General features: G+C 44.1%; 1 protein-coding gene across 1 annotated transcript in view; it reads right to left on the reverse strand.

The window, feature by feature from the left end:
• The window catches only part of LOC119405066 (histone-lysine N-methyltransferase EHMT2), a 116,003-nt gene that overhangs the window by 48,736 nt on the left and 44,677 nt on the right, over positions 1-22,590 (reverse strand). Inside the window, exons 11-13 of the mRNA XM_037671831.2 lie at positions 15,438-15,536; positions 9,676-9,780; positions 4,561-4,676 (exon numbers count right to left, since the gene is read on the reverse strand). Of these exons, the coding sequence (XP_037527759.1) occupies positions 4,561-4,676; positions 9,676-9,780; positions 15,438-15,536 (320 nt within the window). The remainder of the gene's footprint in view (positions 1-4,560; positions 4,677-9,675; positions 9,781-15,437; positions 15,537-22,590) is intronic.

The following is a 22,590-nucleotide window of genomic DNA, read 5'->3' on the forward strand; positions in this document are numbered from 1 at the left end:
TGTACCATCCGTGCCTCGTCCGCGGACGTCGCGGACGGAAAATGCCAAGCTCTTTTTCGCATTCGGATTCGCGCGGAATAACACAACAGATTTAGCCGAGAGCGCCATTATAGGTCTGGCAACAAGCGCTGCTTTTTCTTTTTTTCTGCACCCATAGACGGAAACATAAAAACCTTCAATACTTTTGCTAGCGATTACTAGCGATGAATGTGTTTTCGACTTTGAGACTGCTCGCGCCATCAAGAGAACAAGGGAACAAGCAAGCATTCGCACATTATTATGACCTCTGAGATTTGGTAGCACTCGCGCTGTCGCAGATCACCGAGCTCATGTTCTCTCACTAAGCCTACAGCTCTCAGAAAACGAGTACGGCGCTCGGAAACAGTACCAAATTGTCATGAATCTGTTGCCGGCGAAGCTTGAGGACACAAACCTAAAGCCAACACAATCGTCAGGTTGGGACTAACAACCCACGGAATGCGCGATGAAGAGCTTAAAGATTCGAAGCGGGCAGCTCTCACTTCAGACAGTGCCGCCATGTTTTTTTTTTCTCCGGCGCGTCCGTCTACTCGCCTCGTCCGTCGTGTGGATGTGCTTCGCAGCCTGACAGGCGGAGGAACGATCGTACGCGGAAGAGAGTTCCGCGGAGAAGTCCATCGTGTGGATACATGCTTACTGCATCTGGCCTAGCCCACTCCTTTTTGCCGAAGAGAGAGACACGTTTGGCAGCGCCACTCTTTGGTTACAGTACAAGTCTCTGCGCTTCACTTCGCTATCCTGACACTAGGTGACACTACTTAAGGGGAGACGTGGGTCTTAAAAAGTGGTTTTTTAAAAGTTGGGTGAATGGCATGAAATTTAGAACACTTATTCAGCTTTTTCCACAGATTCAGAATATCTAAGCAGATTTTTAATAGCTGCATTAGAACAAAAGATAAGCAATTTCTAACACATATTTAAGCATATTTCTTACGGGGATTTTTGGCAACTTTGCTTTGTCAAACACAAAAACAAAGTATGTGGCAAGATTGCCAGGAAGCTGGTCTAGCCGGTGATGCTATTTATTTTCTTATACTGTTGTTCACTAAATTATAATTCTCCATAATCAAACATAGTATGCAGCAAAAAAATTTCACTCACATTTACTTCTATTTATTTTGCATTGAAAGTTTGTTGATGGCAATCGGATTTGCATCACCGGCTAGACCAGTTCTCTGGCGGTCTTTCCACATACTTTGTTTCTGTGTTTGACAAAGCAAAGTTGCCAAAAATTCCCGTAAGAAATATGTTTTTAGAGATTGCACATCTTTTGTACTAATGCAGCTACCAAAAATGTAATTAGAGATTTGGAATCTGCAGAAAAAATTGGATAAGTTTGTTAAATGTCATTCAGTTCACCCAGATAATAAAAGAAATAAAAAAAGGACCCGCGTCTCCCCTTAAAAAGGGGGGGAAAAAAAAGAAAGAAAAAAAGGGAGTCGCAGCGGCGCCGTAGCTTTCCGCATTCTCCGTGTCTTTGTTGGTTTTCTTCGCTACGACGCCATCGTGTCGCTCGTTCTTCTTTCCGATGCCTCGCGCTTGTGCGAACCGACATGCGACCACGCACCCAGTACCTGTTGTGACAATCCAAGGATGAGTGCTTCGACGAAGAAACGCAAGATACTGACTCTTGAGGACAAAACGGCCACCTTGGACGCTGTTTCTAGAGGCCAAAAAAAGAAGGATGTCGCTGCCAATTTGGCATCCCAGCTAGTTCTTTGTCGATGATTTTAAACGTGAAAGATGCGATTCGCAGTGCTGTGGAGCGTGGCACGGATAGCAAAAGAAGAAGTTGAAGTCGTCAACATACGCCGACGTCGACAACATGGTTTATGGGCATGCGGGCACGAAACGTACCCATCAGCGGCACTGTTTTGCAGCAATACCCAAGGGATTATGTTCGCATCCTGGGCTGCGATGATTTAAAAGGCAGTAACGGGTGGCTCGAAGGTTTTAAACGCAGGTACAGGATCGTCATCGTCGGCGAAGTGATCAGTGGCGAGTCCTCCTCTGCGGATAGAGATAGCGCCGACTCGTGGATCCAACAGAAACTACCGGGTATTTTGGAGAGCTACGAAGCGTCGGATGTGTACAACGCTGACAAAACGACGCTTTTCTACGAGTTGCTTCCGAACCATACCCTTACGCTTAAAGGGGACGTCTGCCACGGCGGTAGACAGAGCAAACGTCGTTTGACTCGTCGTTTGAACGAAATTCTCTTTATAACGAAGTTTTTCGGGAATTTGTCAATTTCGTTATATCCAGGTTTGACTGTATCTCTATGGGACCAAGCTTTCGTTATTTCTATCCTGAAATGAATTGCGTGTTTGATTTCTACATAACTTAGGTGGCACCATGTCATTCTTACATTACTATTCTACTTCGGACAAACAAAATATGGGTGCATGTTCCGATCAGGTACGTGTCAAATTAGGGCAAATAGAAGTACTTCCAAATGAATCTGTTGTCTTCTACTTTAATTCAAACATTTTGTCAGTCACTTCAGAGTCAAATTAACGGAAGTCAGCTCTATTAAAGATAAGCGGGTCGTTGACAAAGGCAGGTTTAGCTCATTTTAAATGCAAGTGGTGGTGCATTTGTCTACCCACTCACATATTATAGACTGGCTGGGCTTTAGAGATACATACACTAGCTCTGCTCAATACTCAATTTTCACTCAGTTATACCTTAAGGGGGGAAGAGGCACTTTGACATGAAGCATCTTTTTATTTAAGTTAGGATGATGAAAACTTCCGTGATCATGTATTTACATGTGTAAATATCAAGTAACTCAGTTTTTAGGTAGCCCTTACGACTATCTTTTTAATTAATCATTCATTAAAATTTCGTTTGATCACCTTTTTAATAAATTGGCTAGTCGGATCCTGCTGAATTAAATGTCATTGCATTCTACAGTTATCAAAGAGTGCAAAAAGCAAATTTTATGGTTCTAGCTTTCCTACAACAAAAGTTATGAAGCTTCAAAGTTCGCCATTCGATTACCAAGAAAATATATTTTTGTTATTTTCTCTCTTGTAAAAATTTACGCTTTTCCATAGTAACATATCACACTTTGTTGCACTCACTAAACATCCAGCTTTTCAGTAATACAAAAATGATCAAAATCGAGTGTACCAAAGCTGAGAAACGCTCGTTAAAGAATGAAAGGTGGCCAAAAAATTGAAACTGAGAAAAAAGCAAAAAACAAAACTCTATCTTCAAGGAGCGCTACACAAGCAAAAATGCTTTACTTTGCAAATAAATGCCTTAGAAGACACCAGAAGAGTAGTTTATCACATTTTCCAATCGAAACGGCCCCATTGCATGTCCTTTCAAGCAGTTTGTTGATTGCGGAGAAGTCGACGATCCCGTAGTTAGCCGCCGACGGGTCAGAGCCCTCGCACGCTGTTGCGAGCGTCCGCAGCTTGCGCTCGCTAGCGGAAGTTGCCAATAAGCTGGAGATTTATCTTCAGTCTTTTTCAGCTGTTGCGCACGATCGGCGCTACTCAAGAACGTCGTGTCGATCCTTCTACCATGCTGCCTGTCACTGACGTCGTCAAGGCGGCCGCCGACACAGGTGAAGTCGGCATTTCGACAGATGAATCGCGTTCCGCCGCCACGCCGTCCTCCGCTGGATGCGCTTCCGATGCACCCGAGCCATGATCTCGCTTTTTATTTTTTTCGAATTTATGAGCGCTGCGCAACTTTCGATATGGCTTCGCAACGATCAAAGTTCCAAAACGCGGCCGAGAGCGTAGGCCTAAGTCACTCCAGACGGCTGCGGCGCACTTCGTATAGCTCACTTGGCGCCATGCCAGTAAGCCGCCGCAACGTGTAGTCTTTGTTGAGGATGATCAAAAACGCCTGCTCCAATTTTTTCTTGCCAGCTTGCGCGGGTGGGAACTTTACGGACGTAAATCGACGAGAACAACACAGTTATACTACGGCGACATCAACTTGCCGCTTTGCGTGCGCTATAGCAGACAGCGTGGGAGGCCCGACGAATCGGAAGGCATTATTTAGTCACGTAGGCTCACTGTGCCAATAGGCTCACGCGGAGAGACCTTTTTTTGGCACGGATTTTCTACGTGAATTCTGAGTGGACGGAAACAAGGGCGGCGGGATATTCAAGAAAAAGCGCAGCTCTTTCGAATGCGACCAAGATGGCTGCCGTAGGGAACGTAGAACGGCAACAGCGCGGCGCTGAATAAGCCCGTTTTTTACGCGTTCATCGCTAAAAATTTAGCTCGCTGATGGCACATAAAATGCTGTGACGGCTAAAATACTGATCTAAGACGCATGAAAATTGGCGAGGTTATGCATCAGTAGTGGCAGAATCCAAATAAAACATTTTCAAAAATTCGATTTTTTTTTCTGATTTTCGGTCTCAAAGACCCGCTTCCCCCCTTAAGCAGACAGATCACAGCGTGATACTACTATAATAACATAACATTAACTTTTAAAGCCCAAATATTCATAATTCCTAAATTAGTGTAGCATGCAAGTAATGCAGAAACTAACAGAGGAGTGTCGCCACGCTCATTGCTCGCATTGGGATCACAGCCACGCTCCAGGTACATCCATGAAATCTCCACATTGCCTGAGTAGGCAGACCAGTGTAGTGCTGTGTTCTCCTCCTGATTGGAAGGGGGGAAAAGAAGAAAAGAGCTTTCTTGTAACCAGAGGTACAAAATAAATTTGCGGCTTCCAAAGCAAGGTACTCAAGTCCAAACACATGAACACCATGAATGTATGCACTAATTCTAACAACAGAAACACTTTGAAAATAGGTACTATTAATGCAATGTCTAAGAATGCTAGGTTAACAGAACATAACAGCTCCAAAACAGCTATAAGTCAAATCAATAAATTATAATTAGATGAACAGATGTACAATTGCTGCAGATGAACTCCCTTTTCTCGTGTTAATGTACTTAATTACTTAGCTGATATAGTATTACCATTCAACACAACTGGTTAGATAAACCAATGTACCACCAGTGCTGGTACATCTGCGACATCATATATGCAGTAGAATATAGTTAAACAGAACCTAAATGGACTGGAAAAACACGTTCTAATTTACAGAAGTTCAGTTTGGCGAGAAAAATGTGCAAAGCTGCAGAATTATTTGTCATGCGCCCTCGTAAAGGGGACCTGCCAAATTTTTTTAACTTAGGCAGAAAACACCGCTGATCTGTTGTCAAGGCTACTGCAAACATGCAAGCCAAATATTGCTTGCTCACTCCTCAGTAAACTAGGCAGCAGATGAGAGCAAGTGGGCAAGACAGGTATTGGCTGACATCATGAATGGTGCCACCTCATGTAGATACTGTGGCTGCCAACAATGTGCCACCACCCATGCATGTTTCAACCAGAAGTAGCAGCCAATACAGTCAAAGAAACAAAGAAAGGAAAATGCTCAAGGCCATGATATGCAACTACATAATTTAGGGCTGTGCATAACTTTAGGGCTGTGCATCCCCACCGCATGTAGATTCCAGATCGCCCGTGACAACAAAAGTAGAAAGTGCTCATTTTGCGCAGCACCTACATTTATACCTGAAGATTTGAAAACTTTTCGTGACAGGAGACTTTTGAGGCAACACAGACCAATTCTATGATAGCCTAGAAAAGTGTTGCAAAGCCCACTTAACATTACTAGATTTGTTAAGTATGAAGAAGTGAATATATCAGCTAGTTCATCCTGTGGTAAGAAGTGCATTTGACAGCTATTATATGGTTTGGACTTTGCTAGTTTCAGTGTCGAGGAAGCACCGTTGATGTATTGAAGGAAACGTACCTTTTACTACTTAATCGTTAGCAAAATGCCACGAAGCTATGCAGGGAGAGTCTTTGTCACTTTTTGTTAAAGAAGGCTTTCTGCTTTCAAGAGAGCCGTCACAAGAATACATATTTCAGACTTTCCTTCTTTTGGGAAAAATCAGAGCCTGCTTCATTGGTTTCGCTCATTCAGAGCTGTGAAAACCTTGGTTCCAATTAACAAAATCTTTTTCACATTACCGAAATACAAGATCAACCAATTAAGAGAGTGTTGTTCTGTGTAAGTAGTAATTTCCTTTAAAGGGGGAACGCAATTTTTAGACATTAAGTATTATACCATTTAAGCTAGGATGACGAAAACTTCAGTGATAATGTGTTTTCATGTGCTCATGCCAAATAGGAACTCAGTTTTTATGTAGACAATGGCATTAATTTTAAAACTATTAATGAAAATGTAATTTGATCACATATTTATTTAAGCGGCAGCACAGACCTTGTTGAATTAAGTAGGGGTGTGCGAATATTCGAAATTTCAAATATTTTTCTAATAGTGTTTGCTATTCGATTTGATTCACACTGGAATTTTACTATTCGAACTATTCGAACTTCCCAAAAACAAATATACAGTCAACGTCCGATTGAAAATGACCCCTTCAGATTTTCAGTATGCTTCACCTCATTACACTCTCGTATTGCGGCAAAGCTGCCTTCCAAGCTCCGCTACGGTCGAACTTTGCCAAGAGACAGTCAACGTCCCATTGAAAGTGGTCCCTAGATTTTCAATATGCTTCACCTCATCACACCCCGGTATTGCGGCAAAGCTGCTTCTCAAGCTCTTCTACGGTCACAAATGTACTAACTCAAGAAAACGCTGGTTACAACATGGAGATGAAAGATGTGGCAGAGGTGGGGGCTCAATTAATGCTGTTTTGGACCTGTATTTTGGGCAGGAAGTCCGAAAAATCGGAAGCCAAAGCTTTTTAGCATCCAAAATTTCAGATGTTCTTATATATCGACGTCTACGAGGCAGATTTGGAACTCCGGACTTGAAGGGAGCAGAAGGGAGCACACCGTTGTCCGCCACATCAGTTGGGCTTCCACAGAAGTTGAAAGAGGAGGAGAGGCTGAGGAAATGGCATCTTTGCCTATCACGTGTTGTCGGCAACACTTTGGTTGCACCAAATCATGTACATAAATAGAATTCGGCCTCTACATTGCCTCATTCTTGATAAGACAACTATGAAACACCACCCGGCCAGTGCTTCATCAACCTAGTGAAAAGAACCACTTTCATGTTGCTATCTCAGAATATGCTTAGAAAGCCTCTCTAACTTCTTTTTCTGCAATTTCGCTCCGAAGTATTCGAAAAATATTCTGGAAATATTCGAGTATTCGAAAAATATTCGATTCGATTCGCACTCACACTTCAATATTCGAATTCGCTTCGCACCCAAAATTTTGCTATTCGCACAGCTCTAATTAAAAGTCATTGGAATCTACACATGCCAAGGAGTGCAACAAGTGTAATTTTATGGTTCTAGCTTTCCAAGAAGAAATGTTACGAAGCTTGAGAGTTCTCATTTCAATGACTGAGAAAAGGTATTTTTCTTATTTCACCCTTTCTAAACACTTGTATAACTTTTTAAAGTAACAATTGACACCCTTTCACACTCTCTAAACATCCAGCTTTTCAGCCCAACAAAAATGACCAAGAAAGGGTGTGCCAAAGCGGGGAAAAGCTTGTCAGAAAACTTTAGGGCTACAGAAAAACAAAACAGAGAAAATAGCAAAAACAAAACTCCACTGGTAGCCGATGTTATATACAATGCTGTGATGGCTAAAATATTTACCTATGGTGCATGAAAATTGGTAAGGTTACACATCAGTAGTGGCAGAATCCAAAATAAACATATTTTAAGAACTTTTTTTGTTTCTTTTCTTTCGCACAATTTTAGGTCCAAAAAAGCAACTTCCCCCCTTTACCAATTTCAGCTTACTGAGATTCCACAGTAAAAACACCTTTCATTTTTTGGGCAATACTGGCTCAGTAAGAGTTCCTGAAACTTGCCACGTTGAATCTTTGGCCTCACTAAAATACAATGCGGTCTATTTTTACCAATAAACTAGCGAGACCTTTCATGTTTGTGACTTCACAGAGAGCTTGTGTAAGACAATCAAGGTGGCAGGCAGCACACCCATCATTCCTTTTTGTGGCTTTTCTGGATTACAAATACACTTCCACAATGACAGTAGTACTATATTATTTTCTTGTACTGTAAAGGCCCAGTCAACAAATAGTGTTCCTTAATCGATTAACCCTTTGAGGGTCAAAGACGTACATGTACGTGATTCGCTAACAGCCACAAGACGGTCAAAAATGCACATGTACGTGATTCCTGTATTTGAAGGTAAACATTAGACAGAAGTCTGTCTGGTTTGGTATGTAAACTGAGAAACTATTATTTCATTTCCAACCAAAGTTGTGTAAACACGCAAGAACCCGACATTTCGGAACCAGCTTGGTTCCTTCCTCAGGGGGGACTGTGGCGACTTTGCAGCGGCGTCATTAAGGCACTCTCGCGGCGGTCATTGACCCCACACATTAGCGCGGAGCGTAGTCCATGCGCATACACCGGGGGGGAGGGTTCCGAGGGAGCAGTTGATGTTTTGAGTGGTTCGCTGAATGTGCTACGACTCTAGTAGTGATCTTTTCCTCCATTTGGTTTCACTTTCAAGAATGGCCATTTCATTGAAGTCTATTTTGTGGCCACAAAATAGACTTCAACGGAATGGCAATGTAATAAATGTAATACAGTAAAAGCTCGTTAATTCGACACCCGTTAATTCGGAAATTCGGATAATTCGGACGGCTCTATTGGTCCCGGCCAAAGTGCATGTTAATCTATGGGACCAAACCTTCGTTAATTCGTCAGAATTGGGCTCGGCACCGCTTAATTCGGACAAATGCTGACGGCTGCCGCTACACAAAAGTGTGGTAAAGCATCGCTGGCACCACTGGAGCGAAACCGAAACCCGAGTGACATCGCCATCGTCATCAACTAGTGGGGGCGATCGCAGCGTCACCGAACGTCGGCGTCTTCTTTCTTCGCTCCAATGCGCCTCCGACGCCATTTTCCCTTGTGTTGTGTCGGCACCGTCTCTTCTTGCGGAGTTCTCTTTTTTTTTTTCCCCCGTTGTGACCGTGTTTACATGTGAGGCCCGAGCATGCGGCAGTAGCTGACGATGGCATCAACGAGTTATCAGCCGAGTCCACCGACGATGACTGTCCGACCTTCGATGCTGTCCTTCCCACAAATATGACCCTTCAGGACTACATCGCGATTGATGATTGTGTCGCCACGACTGGTCTCCTGCCCGATCAAGAAATTATTAATGATGTCGTGACCTCATCGCACCTCACGGGAAGTCTCGGAGGCGCTTTTGATATTAGAGGACGTTTGCCTGAGCACTTGCAACAGTTTGCGTGCTGTTGGCCGTTTGGAAGAGTTAAGAAAAATTGTAATGTCAGCCGGAATCTGCGCGAAAACGCAAACGACCATTGCAAAATACTTCAGCAAATAAAGGTATGCTTCTGCAACTTGATTTTAATGTTGTTTTTCCTGTTTATTCGTTAATTCGGCATTCGGTTAATTCGGACATTTTTTCCGGTCCCGTGAAATCCGAATTAACGAGCTTTTACTGTACCACAATGTAATAATTGTTTAAACTGTGAAAGCACAAAACTAAAGAACAAGTGGTAATTTTTTTTTTTAATTTAGCAGTGTCTTCAACAAGGATTTCAACTTTTGTTACACTGTATGGTTTATATGTCATAGAGTTGCATTTACTTACAGTATCCCTGAGATTTGGGTCCGCACCCTTGGATAACAGCAATCGCACAACATTGACTCGTCGATGCTCTGTAGCCCATACCAAAGGCGTCCATCCTCCTTCATCCTGCACAAGTTGCGCACATATGAAGTCAAACCTCAATATAAAAAACTTCAATAAAACAAAGTCCTCAATATAACAAAGTCATTAACTTTTTACAACCTCATGTCCATAGAATACGAAGGTATAGCAACTGTAAAAATAACTTACTGGCAAGACATCAATGGCAAAAGTGGTCACCTGCTCTAAAATATGACAAAATTTATTTTGACTAGAATTAGTTTTTTGAGACTGTCTATTTGCATAAAAGGTTGAACTTTAATGTTGATTTCAATGTAGCAAAGTAAAGTGTAGATTCCACCAATTTTATCATATAATGGGTTCACTGTATCCTAGCCAGCCATCTGGACAAATACAGCATAACCTGATCAGCGTTTTTTTTTTTTTTTTTCTGAAAACAAAAAACAAAAACACTTGTTCTCTAGGCCCATTTTTGTATAACCCTTTAATAGTATCAGCCAGGCATGTACAGTGATAGAAACCAATCCCAAATACTCGCAGTCAAACACCAATGACCAGTATTTGACCAGTATTTAAACGCTATGTCCTATGTTTCAAGCATTTTTATCTAACTTAGCTTCGTGCCACATACCTCATGGCACTAGGCACATATATGCCTAATGCCATCAGGCAGCTTATTACTTCCTTGTAACTAGGGCTCCATGTTTTTGGAGTTTATTTTTGTTGGAATTCAGAGGGTGTTTCTCAGAGTAACTTTTTTGGTTGAAATTCGGCGTTAATCGGAGCTTATTTTTTGTAAATACCAAATTCTCCGAAATTCGGAGCCTAATTTTGCACTATCCTCAATACTACTCCGATATCTTACATGAAATGATATCTGAACAAGAAAACAAAAACACACGAAGTATATTTTAGATGCCTGGAAAGGCTTCAACGTAGAAATACATATGCACACAAACACAAATATTTGAACACAAAACACCTACGTTTATGCGTATTACAACCTTAAGCTTATCCATAATACACACAAGCATACTTTACGAGGTCCGTATATTCGATGTCGTCTGACATGCCATCGCCAGTGCTCCCAGGGGCCTTGCGTACGTTGACATCTTCCATCCCGTGTGCGACAAGCTGTTTGTTAAAGGTGCGATATGGATGCGGTCTGCCGCAGCCGGTTCGCTAACTTGATACACACCAAAATTCGTATTGCGCAATGTGAATGTATGAAGAACATAAATGTAACAAACGCATAGTTAGGTATCTTACCATGGCCGTCATGCGTAACCGCTGCGTCAGTAAACGCTGTGTCAAAGAGGTTAAAACAAATGTGCCCTAGCCAACAGCGATGGCGATTGACATAACAGCATGTGCAACGCACAATGACTAGCAGTTCCTAATCACAAACACAGGTGATACATCGGACAAACCAGCCCATGTATCATTCACCGTTTAGAACGTGCCCTTTTGATAAAGAACGGAACAGGTTTGCAAACTGGTTGTGCGGAATCCCACAAGGTGGCGGAAGGGCTAAGATAGGGAAATTGACAACCACCCGTTTGTAGCACAAAGCCACAGGGAAACCCTTACAATTTTAGCAGTAATATTGGCCGTTAAAATCCGAGTTTATCGGATAAATCCGAATTATCGAAAATTTTATCGCCGAGTGTTTTCGGGTTTTTTTAGGATTTATCCGAAAACATGCAGCCCTGCTTATAATGCAACAAGGTGGCTACTTGGGCTGGTTGGTATTGCATTCTAAAAGCAAAATACTTTATTTGTGCGAAGAACTTTTGAGAAAAGAACTCAGATAGGACAGAGCGCACTTGTGGCCCCAGGAAGGCTCCAGTCCACCAAAAAGTCGCGACACTTCCAGTAGTAAGTAAGCATGCTTCACCGAAAAGGCATAAATAAAGCCTGGCTTTGCATGTCGCATCAGCGATCAAACTTACCGTATTTACTCGATACAACCACGCCCTCGATTGTAACGCGCACCCGTTTTCCGCGACCAAAAAAAAAGTAAAACATCGATTGTAATGCGCACCCATTTTTCGTGAGAGAAAAGAACAAAAAAATGTCCGCAGGAGTCAAACTTCGCACATTCAGAAGAACAAGCATTTGGGTTTTAAAGAACTAAAGTTTCAAAAAAGTAAAACACTAAGTCAAAAAGCGGGCTTTGCCGCTAAAACTGTCACCACTACGGCGGCGATACGAGTCGCGTAATGGATCAGTCCTCGTCGCTGTCGGACAACTCCTTGTCGCTGTGAACGCACTTCGATTTCGGGAAACCGGCCCTGCTTTGGTCCACTGAAACCTTTTCGTGAAGCTTTGCTGTAAAAAAATCTTCTGCTTCTGTTTGCGCTAGTCTCGCACACACATTTCCGGAACTCCGAACGACTGCAATGCGGCCCGATTTCCGTCCGTCTCTGCACATGTAATAGCTATTCTTTTAGATGCGGCATCGTGGTGCACTCGTCGAGTATTTGAAGTCGGCACTTCCATGCCATCGATGCGAACGCGGAACGGGATGACAATCTCCTCAGCACACGTATGATGAACTGAAACAATTAGAAACAATAATGGCACAAATGGCCAAGGCACGTAGGAGGCGGCCATTTTGAAATGCCAATGGCAATACGATAACCCGAGTTTTTTTGTTTTTTTTCGGTACTCGATTCTAACGCGCATGCGATTTTTGGACTCGTTTTACCGGAAAAAAGGTGCGCGTTAGATTCGAGTAAATACGGTATGCACGCCTGTCTAGAACATGGAGGGAAGGAAAAAGAGCTCGATGTACTAGAAATATACTGCAACAGGGCGGCTACTTGGTGCGCTCTGTCCTATCTGAGTTCTTTTCTCAAAAGTTCTGCGCACAAAGAAAGTATTTTCCTTTTAGACTCTACTTATAACCTGTCACTTAGAGCGCTTGACAGCCTATCTAGCCATAAACATGTTGTATGAATTACGATATCCTTCACATGTGTGTAGTCACCATCTATGAATGCATTGTTAGCGACTTAGGTGTCACCCGCAGCAGATGCAGCAAAAAGTACTTCATTTTGACTTGGTGCAATGTCATAAACATGGCTGAAGCAGTTGATAATGAAGATAAATTATACCACTGTCCAACTGCCCACACACTGCCATTAAACACACCAGCTACACCACCACGGACAGATGACCACGGGTTCGAATCCCGGTCACAGTGCCCACATTTTCGACGGAGGCGAAAATGCTTAAAGGCCAACTCCGGCGATTTTTCGAGGTCGATGGATCTCAATGAAATTCGCTCGGTACGTTCCTTTGCACATTTCCGTCATTTATGCCAAATTACAGGCTTGAGACATTAGCAGATTGTTTGCAAATGAATTTTAAAGATTGTCTGCAAAGCCCTCCTGGCTTCCCACAATTATTGGCAACATTGCGTCTGTGACGTCAGTATTGGGAAGGCGGCGGAAGTGACGCAGCCGAGGGCACCGCTAACTTCGGCGCTTCGGCCGCTACAGCGAGCGTCTGCTGTGCACAAGGCGACAGACAGCGTTGGTTTGGCCGGCGCTTCGCTGGTCGTCCCGGCTGTCACAGTTTTCATACTCCGCGCCGGCGTCACCGGCATGCCTTGCACGACTTCCGGTTCGTTCGTAACAACGTCTACGTCATACGTAGACAGTACACTCGGTTGGGTTTCGGTTTCGGTGTTGCGCTTTTTTGCTTATTTAAAATTATTCTCCAATTTGCCGAGTATTTCTGATATCGGGCCCATAACAGGAGCGTCTCAGGAACATAAAAGCATCATTACTTTGACATGGCCAAAAAATCGCCGGAGTTGGCCTTTAAGGCCTGTGTACTTAGATTTAGGTGCACATTAAAGGAGCACTGACATCAAACTTACGCATGTCAAGATTTTTGCATCCACGAGTAGTTATCTACCCCCTAGTAGCGATCCGCGACCGAAAATGCAACTGAGCGACGAATAACTATCTGTTTTATTGATTTATATCACCAGTATCTAGCACGATTCAAAACGGCCGGCAAGCCCGCCATTTCTTAGCGCTGACAGCACTCCCTCACGGTCAATTCCAGACCGCGCCCAGTTTACCACTTGTCCGCAGAAAGGAGTGACGTGCGGATCAGCTGCTCAGCTAACATTTCGTCTGCTAGGCACGCATGTTCAGTCATGCCTTGTCACCGGCATCGCCGTCGTCGCCGACAAAAGTATCGACCAGTGTTGAAGACGGCATTCTGGAACTTGGAATCACCGCGATACGCGACGTCGCGAATCATTTTCGCTTCGACCCTTTGCAAAACAGTGATTCCAAAATGGACGCTGTTCCAAGCAGCAACGAGGAGGTGCCCGGGGACGCACGCTTAGGCCATACTCGCTGGTGTGTCTCAATCAGATATATCAGAGAATTTTAGCGTGCACAGCATTCCGGTATACGCAAAGGGGTCTATGGAATATCGGCATAGCGAATGCACACCAGCTATTCAAGGGACCATACACCAGCGGAGAAATAGAATATGATAGGTTTCTACAATAACAGTTCTGCGCCGCCAGATGGCCCCACCTATCCGGCCTCTCACGGTTACGGCTGCAGTAACCCGGTATTACCCTAGCGCAAGGAAGTCCACGGACGAACTAACATTCACTAATAACGCTACATACTTGTTACTTGTTAGCGATGATATTTATCTACAGGCTGCTCCACTTCGATAACTTGTGGTCGTGTTGGCGTGTACCGTACGTGTAATGAAACGCTACGCACTTTCCGCTTTTTCCGCGCCTCGAAGAGCAGGTCCGTACTACGCAGCGGTTCCCCGACATGCTGGCACGTAGTCGCTCCGATTGATCGCACTCGCGTTGAGGATATCACACAACAAATCAGTCGATACGACACGATGAATCGCAGGCACGGATCGGGACAGCGAGGAGAGCCACTGGATGGGAGTGAGAGCCGGTGAGAGCGTCGCCTGGCGTCGGCGGCACAATAAATACACTCAGATCGTCGACGTCATTGTTACTAGCGTATCGTCACTCAGGATGGTATGGTCAAAATTTATCACATCTGTTACGTAGCACTAGTGTCGATGTCGCAGCGTGATCAATCTTCCGTTGAGCTTTCGTACGCTGTTTGCCCTCGAAATAAAATTGCTTCCACGCGACGGACGCCATTCAAATTTGGCCAAGGAGACCTATGCATAACGAACAATCGAATGAAGGGCACATCTCGACTTTGAAATTTGATGTCAGTGCTCCTTTAAAGAACCCCAGGTTGTCAAAATTTCCGGAGCCCTCCGCGACAGCGGCCCCCATAATCATATCGTGGTTTTGGGACGTAAAACCCCAACAATTATGGACAGATGACCTCTTGGCAGCCAGCTTACCGGCAAAGAAATTATGATCATGTACATGTGGCAACGGTGGTGGTTTAAGTGAAAAGTGCATCCTGGACAAAGACACAGGTCTTGTGCTGCGCATGCATTTTGTGAAGGAAGTCTTCAAGATGACTTGAATTGCAGCTTGCGCACTGCTTTTATGCAAAAGAAAAACATGATTTGCAGATTCATTCAGTAAATAAAAGTGTGTTGTCTAATGGCTGTCTTGCCACAATGTTGTTCTTATAAAATAACCCTGTATCAGCAAATATCTGTGATTTTAGGCTGAAAATTTAAAAAAAACTGAAAACATTTCAAACGAAAAGTACCTGGCCATTGATGGGCAGTCTTGCATCCAGGAACACCTGGCAAAGTTCCAGGCTGCCACACCGAGCAGCCAAGTGTAGGCAGCTCATACCATCTTCACCCTAAACAAGACAAATTGTCAAACAAGCTCAACAATAAGCTAAAGCTTGAAGTTGGGTCCAGTGTATTGGAGTAAAATAGAACACTTGATGTTTTCGAAATATGTGCCAAATTATTTTTCAAAAATCTGTTTTTAATCAAAAGATAATACAAGGCTAGCATGCCATGCAGAAAAATGAAGTGCAGTAAACCAGTAATTGGCTCTGGGCTTATGCAAATACAAGTATCACACAGAAATATAAATTTGGCATAAGATTGGTAGCACAGAAAAGGAGTATGAAAAAACACCTGGGTTTCATATAGCCATAAGGGGCCTGTGATCACAATGATTATAATCATGTACAGTGACATTACAGACGCTTGCCAGTCAAGAACAATATGAGCACCTGTAACACTCATTTGAGGGCCTGTAATCACATTTTTTGCGAAAATTATCACTTTTGACATTTTACTTGTAAAATTATTTTTGGTCATTTAAGTTATATCTCCCCAGATTAGAGCTGTGCGAATAGCAAAATTTTGGGTGCGAAGCGAATTCGAATAATAAAGATTGAGTGCGAATCGAATCGAATAATTTCGAATAATTTTCGAATATTTCTCGAACATTTTTCGAATAATTCGAAGTGAAATTACACAAAAAGTTGCAGAGAATCCCTAAGTATGTTCTTGTGAGATCGCAACAGGAGAGTGTTTCTTTTCGCTAGGTTGATGAAGCACTGGTGGGGTCATATTTCATAGTTGTCTTTCTTATCAAGAGTGAGGCAATGTAGAGGCCGAATTGTATCTATGTACATGATTTGGTGCAACTAAAGTGTTGCCGACAACACTTTACACGTGATAGGCAGAGATGCCATTTCCTCAGCCTCTCCTCCTCTTTCAACTTCTGTGGAAGGCCAACTGATGCGGCGGACAAGGGTGTGCTCCCTTCAAGTCCGGAGTTCCAAATCTGCCTCGTAGACGTCAATATATAAGAACATCTGAAATTTTGGATGCTAAAAAGCTTCGGCGTCCGATTTTTCGGACTTCCTGCCCAAATTTCAGGTCCAAAACAGCATTAATTGAGCCCCCAACTCTGCCACATCTTTCATCTCCATATTGGAACCAGCGTTTTCTTGAGTTAATACATTTGCGACCGTAGCGGAGCTTGAAAGGCAGCTTTGCCGCAATACGGGGGTGTGATGAGGTGAAGCATATTGAAAATCTAGGGACCACTTCCAAACGGACGTTGACTGTCTCTTGGCTAAGTTCGACCGTAGCGGAGCTTGAAAGGCAGCTTTGCCGCAATACGGCAGTGTGAGGAGATGAAGCATATTGAAAATCTAGGGACCACTTCCAATCAGACGTTGACTGTCTCTTGTCTAAGTTCGACCGTAACGGAGCTTGAAAGGCAGCTTTGCCGCAATACGGGGGTGTGATGAGGTGAAGCATATTGAAAATCTAGGGACCACTTCCAATCTTTGTCTCTTGGCTAACTTCGACCGTAACGGAGCTTGAAAGGCAGCTTTGCCGCAATACGAGAGTGTAATGAGGTGAAGCATATTGAAAATCTGAAGGGGTCACTTTCAACCGGACGTGGACTGCATTTGTCTTTGGGAAGATCGAATAGTTCGAATAGTAAAATTTCGGTGCGAATCGAATAGCAAACACTATTCGAAAAATATTCGAAATTTCGAATATTCGCACACCCCTACCCCAGATATCAAGGCTGAATACCAAGGAGAAATTTGTGAAAAATCGATTTCATTCAGCCAAGGCCACAGTATAGGGTGAAGTTCATGTGGATCAAAAGGAAAGCATGAACCATGTAGCAAAGCACCTTGGTACGACACACTTCGCAAACTGCCAACACCACTTCCACTGGACATAATTTGAAAGATGAGACAATAACAGCAGCAGAATTTTTACTAATTTGCAATAACCACCCTGATAAAATGTCCAGATATGCCATCCAGGCATCCTATCATACTTTCATTCGCCATCTGGCAACATGGCAGGAAGTCCCAAATTCTGCCCAGGAGTGACTTCCTGGTGTAAGCACAGGCGAGTGACCTTGGAGAGCTTTCACCACATTAAACTCCAATTCCGACCGAGGAACAAGGACTGGCTGTACTTCCCATATATTAGCACTTCAAAGATAAAAAGCTCCTGGTTCACTATCTGCAAGATGCTGCGCAATTACTCAACAGCAAGATCTGGCTCCTGGTCCAAAAGCTGCAGCCGCAACGGCTATCACATGGTTCAATAAGGGATATTCAAGCTTTGAGCACATTCTTCAAGAGCTTGGTATACTGCCATTTGAAGAACTTATCACACTGGGCCACTCACATGACAAGAGGAGAATCCAAAGAATGTCTGCACACGAGAAATCCAAGGCACGACTAACATATGAAGCTGGACATTTCTGAATGCACTGGGTGTATAAAGGGAGCATTGTTCCATGATTTCCAAAAGTTTCATGCAAATCTGACTGCACATTGAAAAGTACAGATGTTAATAACTTTTTAAGTGTGTTTTTCTCAACTTGCAAATTTAGGAAATTTTCACATGTGCACATACATTCATGCCCTTAAAGGGGTCATGAAGCACCCCTTGGGCTGATTGAAAAAACACATCCTGCGGAAAGCTGATACGGCTATGAACTGCTCTGCCAAATATTACAGTCGTGCGCGCCGCGTAATGGCCACAAGCAGAGCGCGAAGTTGCCGTTTCCCGAGGCACCCTCTTTTCAAACAGAGGCCGGTTCTCACTCTCGACGGTGGGCGGGGCGTCTGTCCGCTGTACGTCGCAAGAGACATAGCATGCTTATTGGCCGATAGCCGACGTAAATCGAGAGCGGCGTTCGGATCAGATGCGCTTCTTGCCGCGGGGTGCCGCCACTTGCCGGCGCCGCACTCCTCAGTACACGGAAGCCGCACTCGCGCAAGCGAATCACAGCGGGAGAGCGATCGCGTTTCATGACGCGCGCTGGCGTAACTTCTTTCCCCCATGCCATCCCTCCCTGTCTAGCTTCCAGTGCGCTCGCCGGCACGAGAAAAGAGAGAAAGCGCTGGGAGCGTGCGCCAAACCACCGTAACTCCGCTGATTCTTGACGGATTCGAGAAATTTTTGCGGCAATCGATTCGGGAGGCAGTGCACTCCGATACTGACGCCATTAGATCATTACTTGGAAAAGTGGTTCATGACCCCTTTAAGCTTGTCAGAACATAACAGGGACCTGAACCACTTTTCCAAGTAATCATCGAATGACCTCATTATCGGAGTTTATTGCCTCACGAATCAATTGCCGCAAAAATTCTCGAATCTGTCAAGAACGAGCAGAGTTACGAGGATTTGTCACGCTTTCCTTCTTCTTTTGTCACAACACGTGCGCTGAAAGCTACACAGAGAGGGATGGCACGGGGGAACGAAGTTACATCAGCACATGTCATGACCTTGAGGGTGCGTGATAAAATGCGATTGCTCTCTCCCGTTGCGATTCCTGCAGCCGCTAGTGTGGCTACTATGCAATGTTAGCAGACTATGGAGCGCAGTGCAGGCACATAATGGCACACTGTGGCAAGAAGCGCATCTCATCCAAACGTCACTCTCGATTTATGTCGGCTATTGGCCAATAGCATGCTATCTGCTGTTCAACGTTAAACAGCACGCGTGCCGCCCACCAAAGAGAGTGAGGATGGTGTTGTATATTATATTTTACTACTTTGTTCTGTTGTATGGCCCCAGGGGGCGCCCCACAAGATATATACAGTCGATCCCGGATATATCGAACTCGACGGGGACCGCGAAATAGTTCGATATATCGATAATTCGAAATACGAGATATGCGTATTTAAGGCTTTAATTTTAAAGCACTGCAGGCGTCGATGCAGTTTTCTGAAATCGTAAAATGCGCGAACATGACGATTCGCTCACATATCCTAAAGAGCAAGGCGAGAACTTCTTTTGCAAGTTAGCGCACTTTATTTTGCATGAAAATAGTACCTAAACTTGCCTTGCTTCTTGCGCGCCATGAATTCATCAAGTCATCGTCACTATCATCGAAGCTTTCCGATTAAGTAAATTCAGCACCTTCCGCCACAACAGCGGTGATCGACGCTGAACGCTGATGCCAGCTCTGTAGCGCGGTAAAGGGTTTAGCGGTGGCAGCGGCGGCTGGCATCTTCAAACCGCACGGCTCCATTTCCGCAGTACCGGCAACGTCAGCTATGATCTCGGTATCGATGCAATCAGAAACAGCTACGTCGTTATCTGCACCGATGAAGTCACTCGCTGCGCTCCCGTAAAATTCACTGACGCACCGTACGCCGTAGTCGGCGGTCAAGACGCGCCCGAAGTCGTCACCTGGCGCCAAGGCCCGTAAGGAAACAGTGCACGACGGTGCTTTACTTGACGCCGTTCCAAGCACCAGTCATCATTTTTATCGCTACGAGCAGGACAATGTTTAGTTCGACTCCCGATTGACGATTTATCAAGAACGAAGCGAGAAGTACACAAGTCCACATGCCGCAAGAGACAACGCTGCACGAACGTTGGCGATACCGATGGCACTTGTGGCTTTGCAGAAGGCAGCCGCTACTTTGGCGAGAAATGCGAAAAAAAAGCGTAGCCTCTGAGATCTGCGTTTTAAAACCGAAAACGCTAAAACTACGTCACGGTGTTGCGGATCTCGAAGGCCATGCTTTGCGGGCCCGCATGCCATCGTGCGCGAACAGACGAGGACAGGAATGCAAACTTTACAAGGCTGCCAAGTCACTTCGAATTCTCATTTTGGTGCCCTCGGCAATTAGCCTTTTGAAAAACACTAGCCCATGCGTTAAAACCTGCGGATCGCGCATCAAATATACCGATGAACTGACAAGCACTGCGCAACGAACTAGAGCAACGCAATTTCGTCACCTGCACGCGACGAGGGATTGGAACTTATAAGAACGCGGCCGAAAAATGATCTATAGTTGTTAGGAAAAATGCGCTTTCTGGGCTTCGGCGCGGGGCAGCGTTCGATATAGCGGATGTTTCGCTGAGCGGGAGTTCGATATACGTGCACACCAGCCCCATACTTTTGCATGGGAAATTCAAGGGGATTTCTCAACTGTTCGATATAGCCAATAATTCGATATATCCGAGTTCGATACACCCGGGATCGACTGTATAAACACTCTTGCTGCAGCCGAGGGTAAGTTGGACGTGGTGTGGAATTTGTGTGTGTGTGTTGTTCCTTTGGAGCCACTGACGGTGCTCGGTGCCTCCCTTCGCAAACACTACAGACGGGCCTCTGTATGAAGAAAGCATGCTCTGTATGAAGAAAGCATAGAAAATGGTAACTTCACGCTCCACTTCTGAACTCTTCTTGTCGGACATGACTGCAAGATTTGGCTGAGCTGTTCATAGCACTGCCTGCTTTCCGCAGGATGTGTTTTCTCACCAAGCCCGACGGTAGGTTCACGACCCTTTTTAATGAAATTTCGCACAAAGTATCTGCAGAAAATGCAAAGTGCAGTTATCTATATGAAATCTTGATATCCGTTTCAGATTTCTTTGTTTTGTGATTTCAAATGCCAATAGGGCAAATGTGAAATATCATTTGGTACATTTGGTACTCTCAATTTCTCTGTGGAAAAATAGTGTGTCCTACCCACGTTTTAAATAATTTTCGGCACTCTAAAGTACATGTGCAGCAAAACGAGTCATATTTGGATACTCTATGAAAATCTTTAATAAGCTAAAGGTGTGCACAAAGAGCCCCATAGTTTGTTATCAATCTTGTTGGAACTCGAAGGTTATTACAGCTGCAATAAAACTAATTACAATGTGAATAAAATTTCTAAGGTTAAAAGGAAGCTAAAGTGGTTTTAGAATTCGATAAAACTTAGTTGTTAACAAGGACCACCATTATTGTCGACGATGGCGTAATTTTTTCTACCGTTGTGGCAGCAAGGGCTTTAAAATACGTGAAAGAAAAGTTCGTCCACGCGAACGGGCAGAAAATGTGGGCGTGAAAACGAACTAACCGGAACTACGTCATCGTCGGTAGCTTTGTCGAAGCCACGCAGCACTTTAGTATTTTCAACTGTGGCCTCCGTGACTAGTTCTAGTTCTGGCGCGTTAGTGGAACTGATTGTGAAGGCCATACTTTAACAGTGCTGATGTTGCCGATGACGTGGCACACCGAAGATGACGTCACCGCATTCGCTCAGCATCTCAAGAAGCCCTGCGGCTGCAGCCACTGTTTTTTGCCAAAAAATGCTATTTGCCTTCACTTCTGTGAACTCCTACATTGGTTTGTGAATTCAGCAGGGATCAAACTATGATTACACACCCCAAAGTCACTTTTTCTTTAAAGTGCTTCAGCTTCCCTTTAAGGTCAAAAAAATTTTCGAGTAGCATCTCCCATTGATGTTTCTTGTGCCTCAGTGCATCTAACATACATACTAGTAGCATCAATAAAGACTGAATGGCCTAGCTCATCCCTTCACAGGCACGGAAATTCTTCCCAGCTTATGCTTAACCTTTTGCGGTCCAAAACCTTTTCCCACCTTTAATTCGTTCTGGTCTGAAACTAAATGACTAAAAGCTCAAGTAGCAGTTTAACTAGTCTTTTACAGATGGCGCATAATGTAGTGAGAAAATGTGCGTGAATCAATCGCGAAAAAACTCGTCCAGCAGTGCCTGACCACGGTTTGCTGTGGTCATGTTGAGTTGTAAGGCAGGGCCCGAGAAGGGACCGCAAAGGGTTAAAAACCTGCAGCAGCAGGGTGACTAACTGCTAGTGCTTGCTTATGTGTTCCTTGTGAGGACATGACTTAACGTATTCTTTACTTCAAATCAAAGCAAGTTGATTTTCATTCGGCCAATATACAGAAAGAAGGACTGTGACAAAAAGCTGTCTTTCAAACAGCTTGATTAGTTCACAGCCTCAGAAAAAAAAAAGAAAATTTTTACCTTACCCTATGTCCTCAATGCAGCTCCATTAGTGTGAAACCTGAGGAAGTGCGTAGCGCGAGCAACCCAGCTATTCCATAGGCAATCACGCTTGCCACCGGCTCGGAAATCATACAC

This window comes from Rhipicephalus sanguineus, chromosome 1 (assembly GCF_013339695.2).
Source record: "Rhipicephalus sanguineus isolate Rsan-2018 chromosome 1, BIME_Rsan_1.4, whole genome shotgun sequence".
NCBI lineage: Eukaryota > Metazoa > Arthropoda > Arachnida > Ixodida > Ixodidae > Rhipicephalus > Rhipicephalus sanguineus.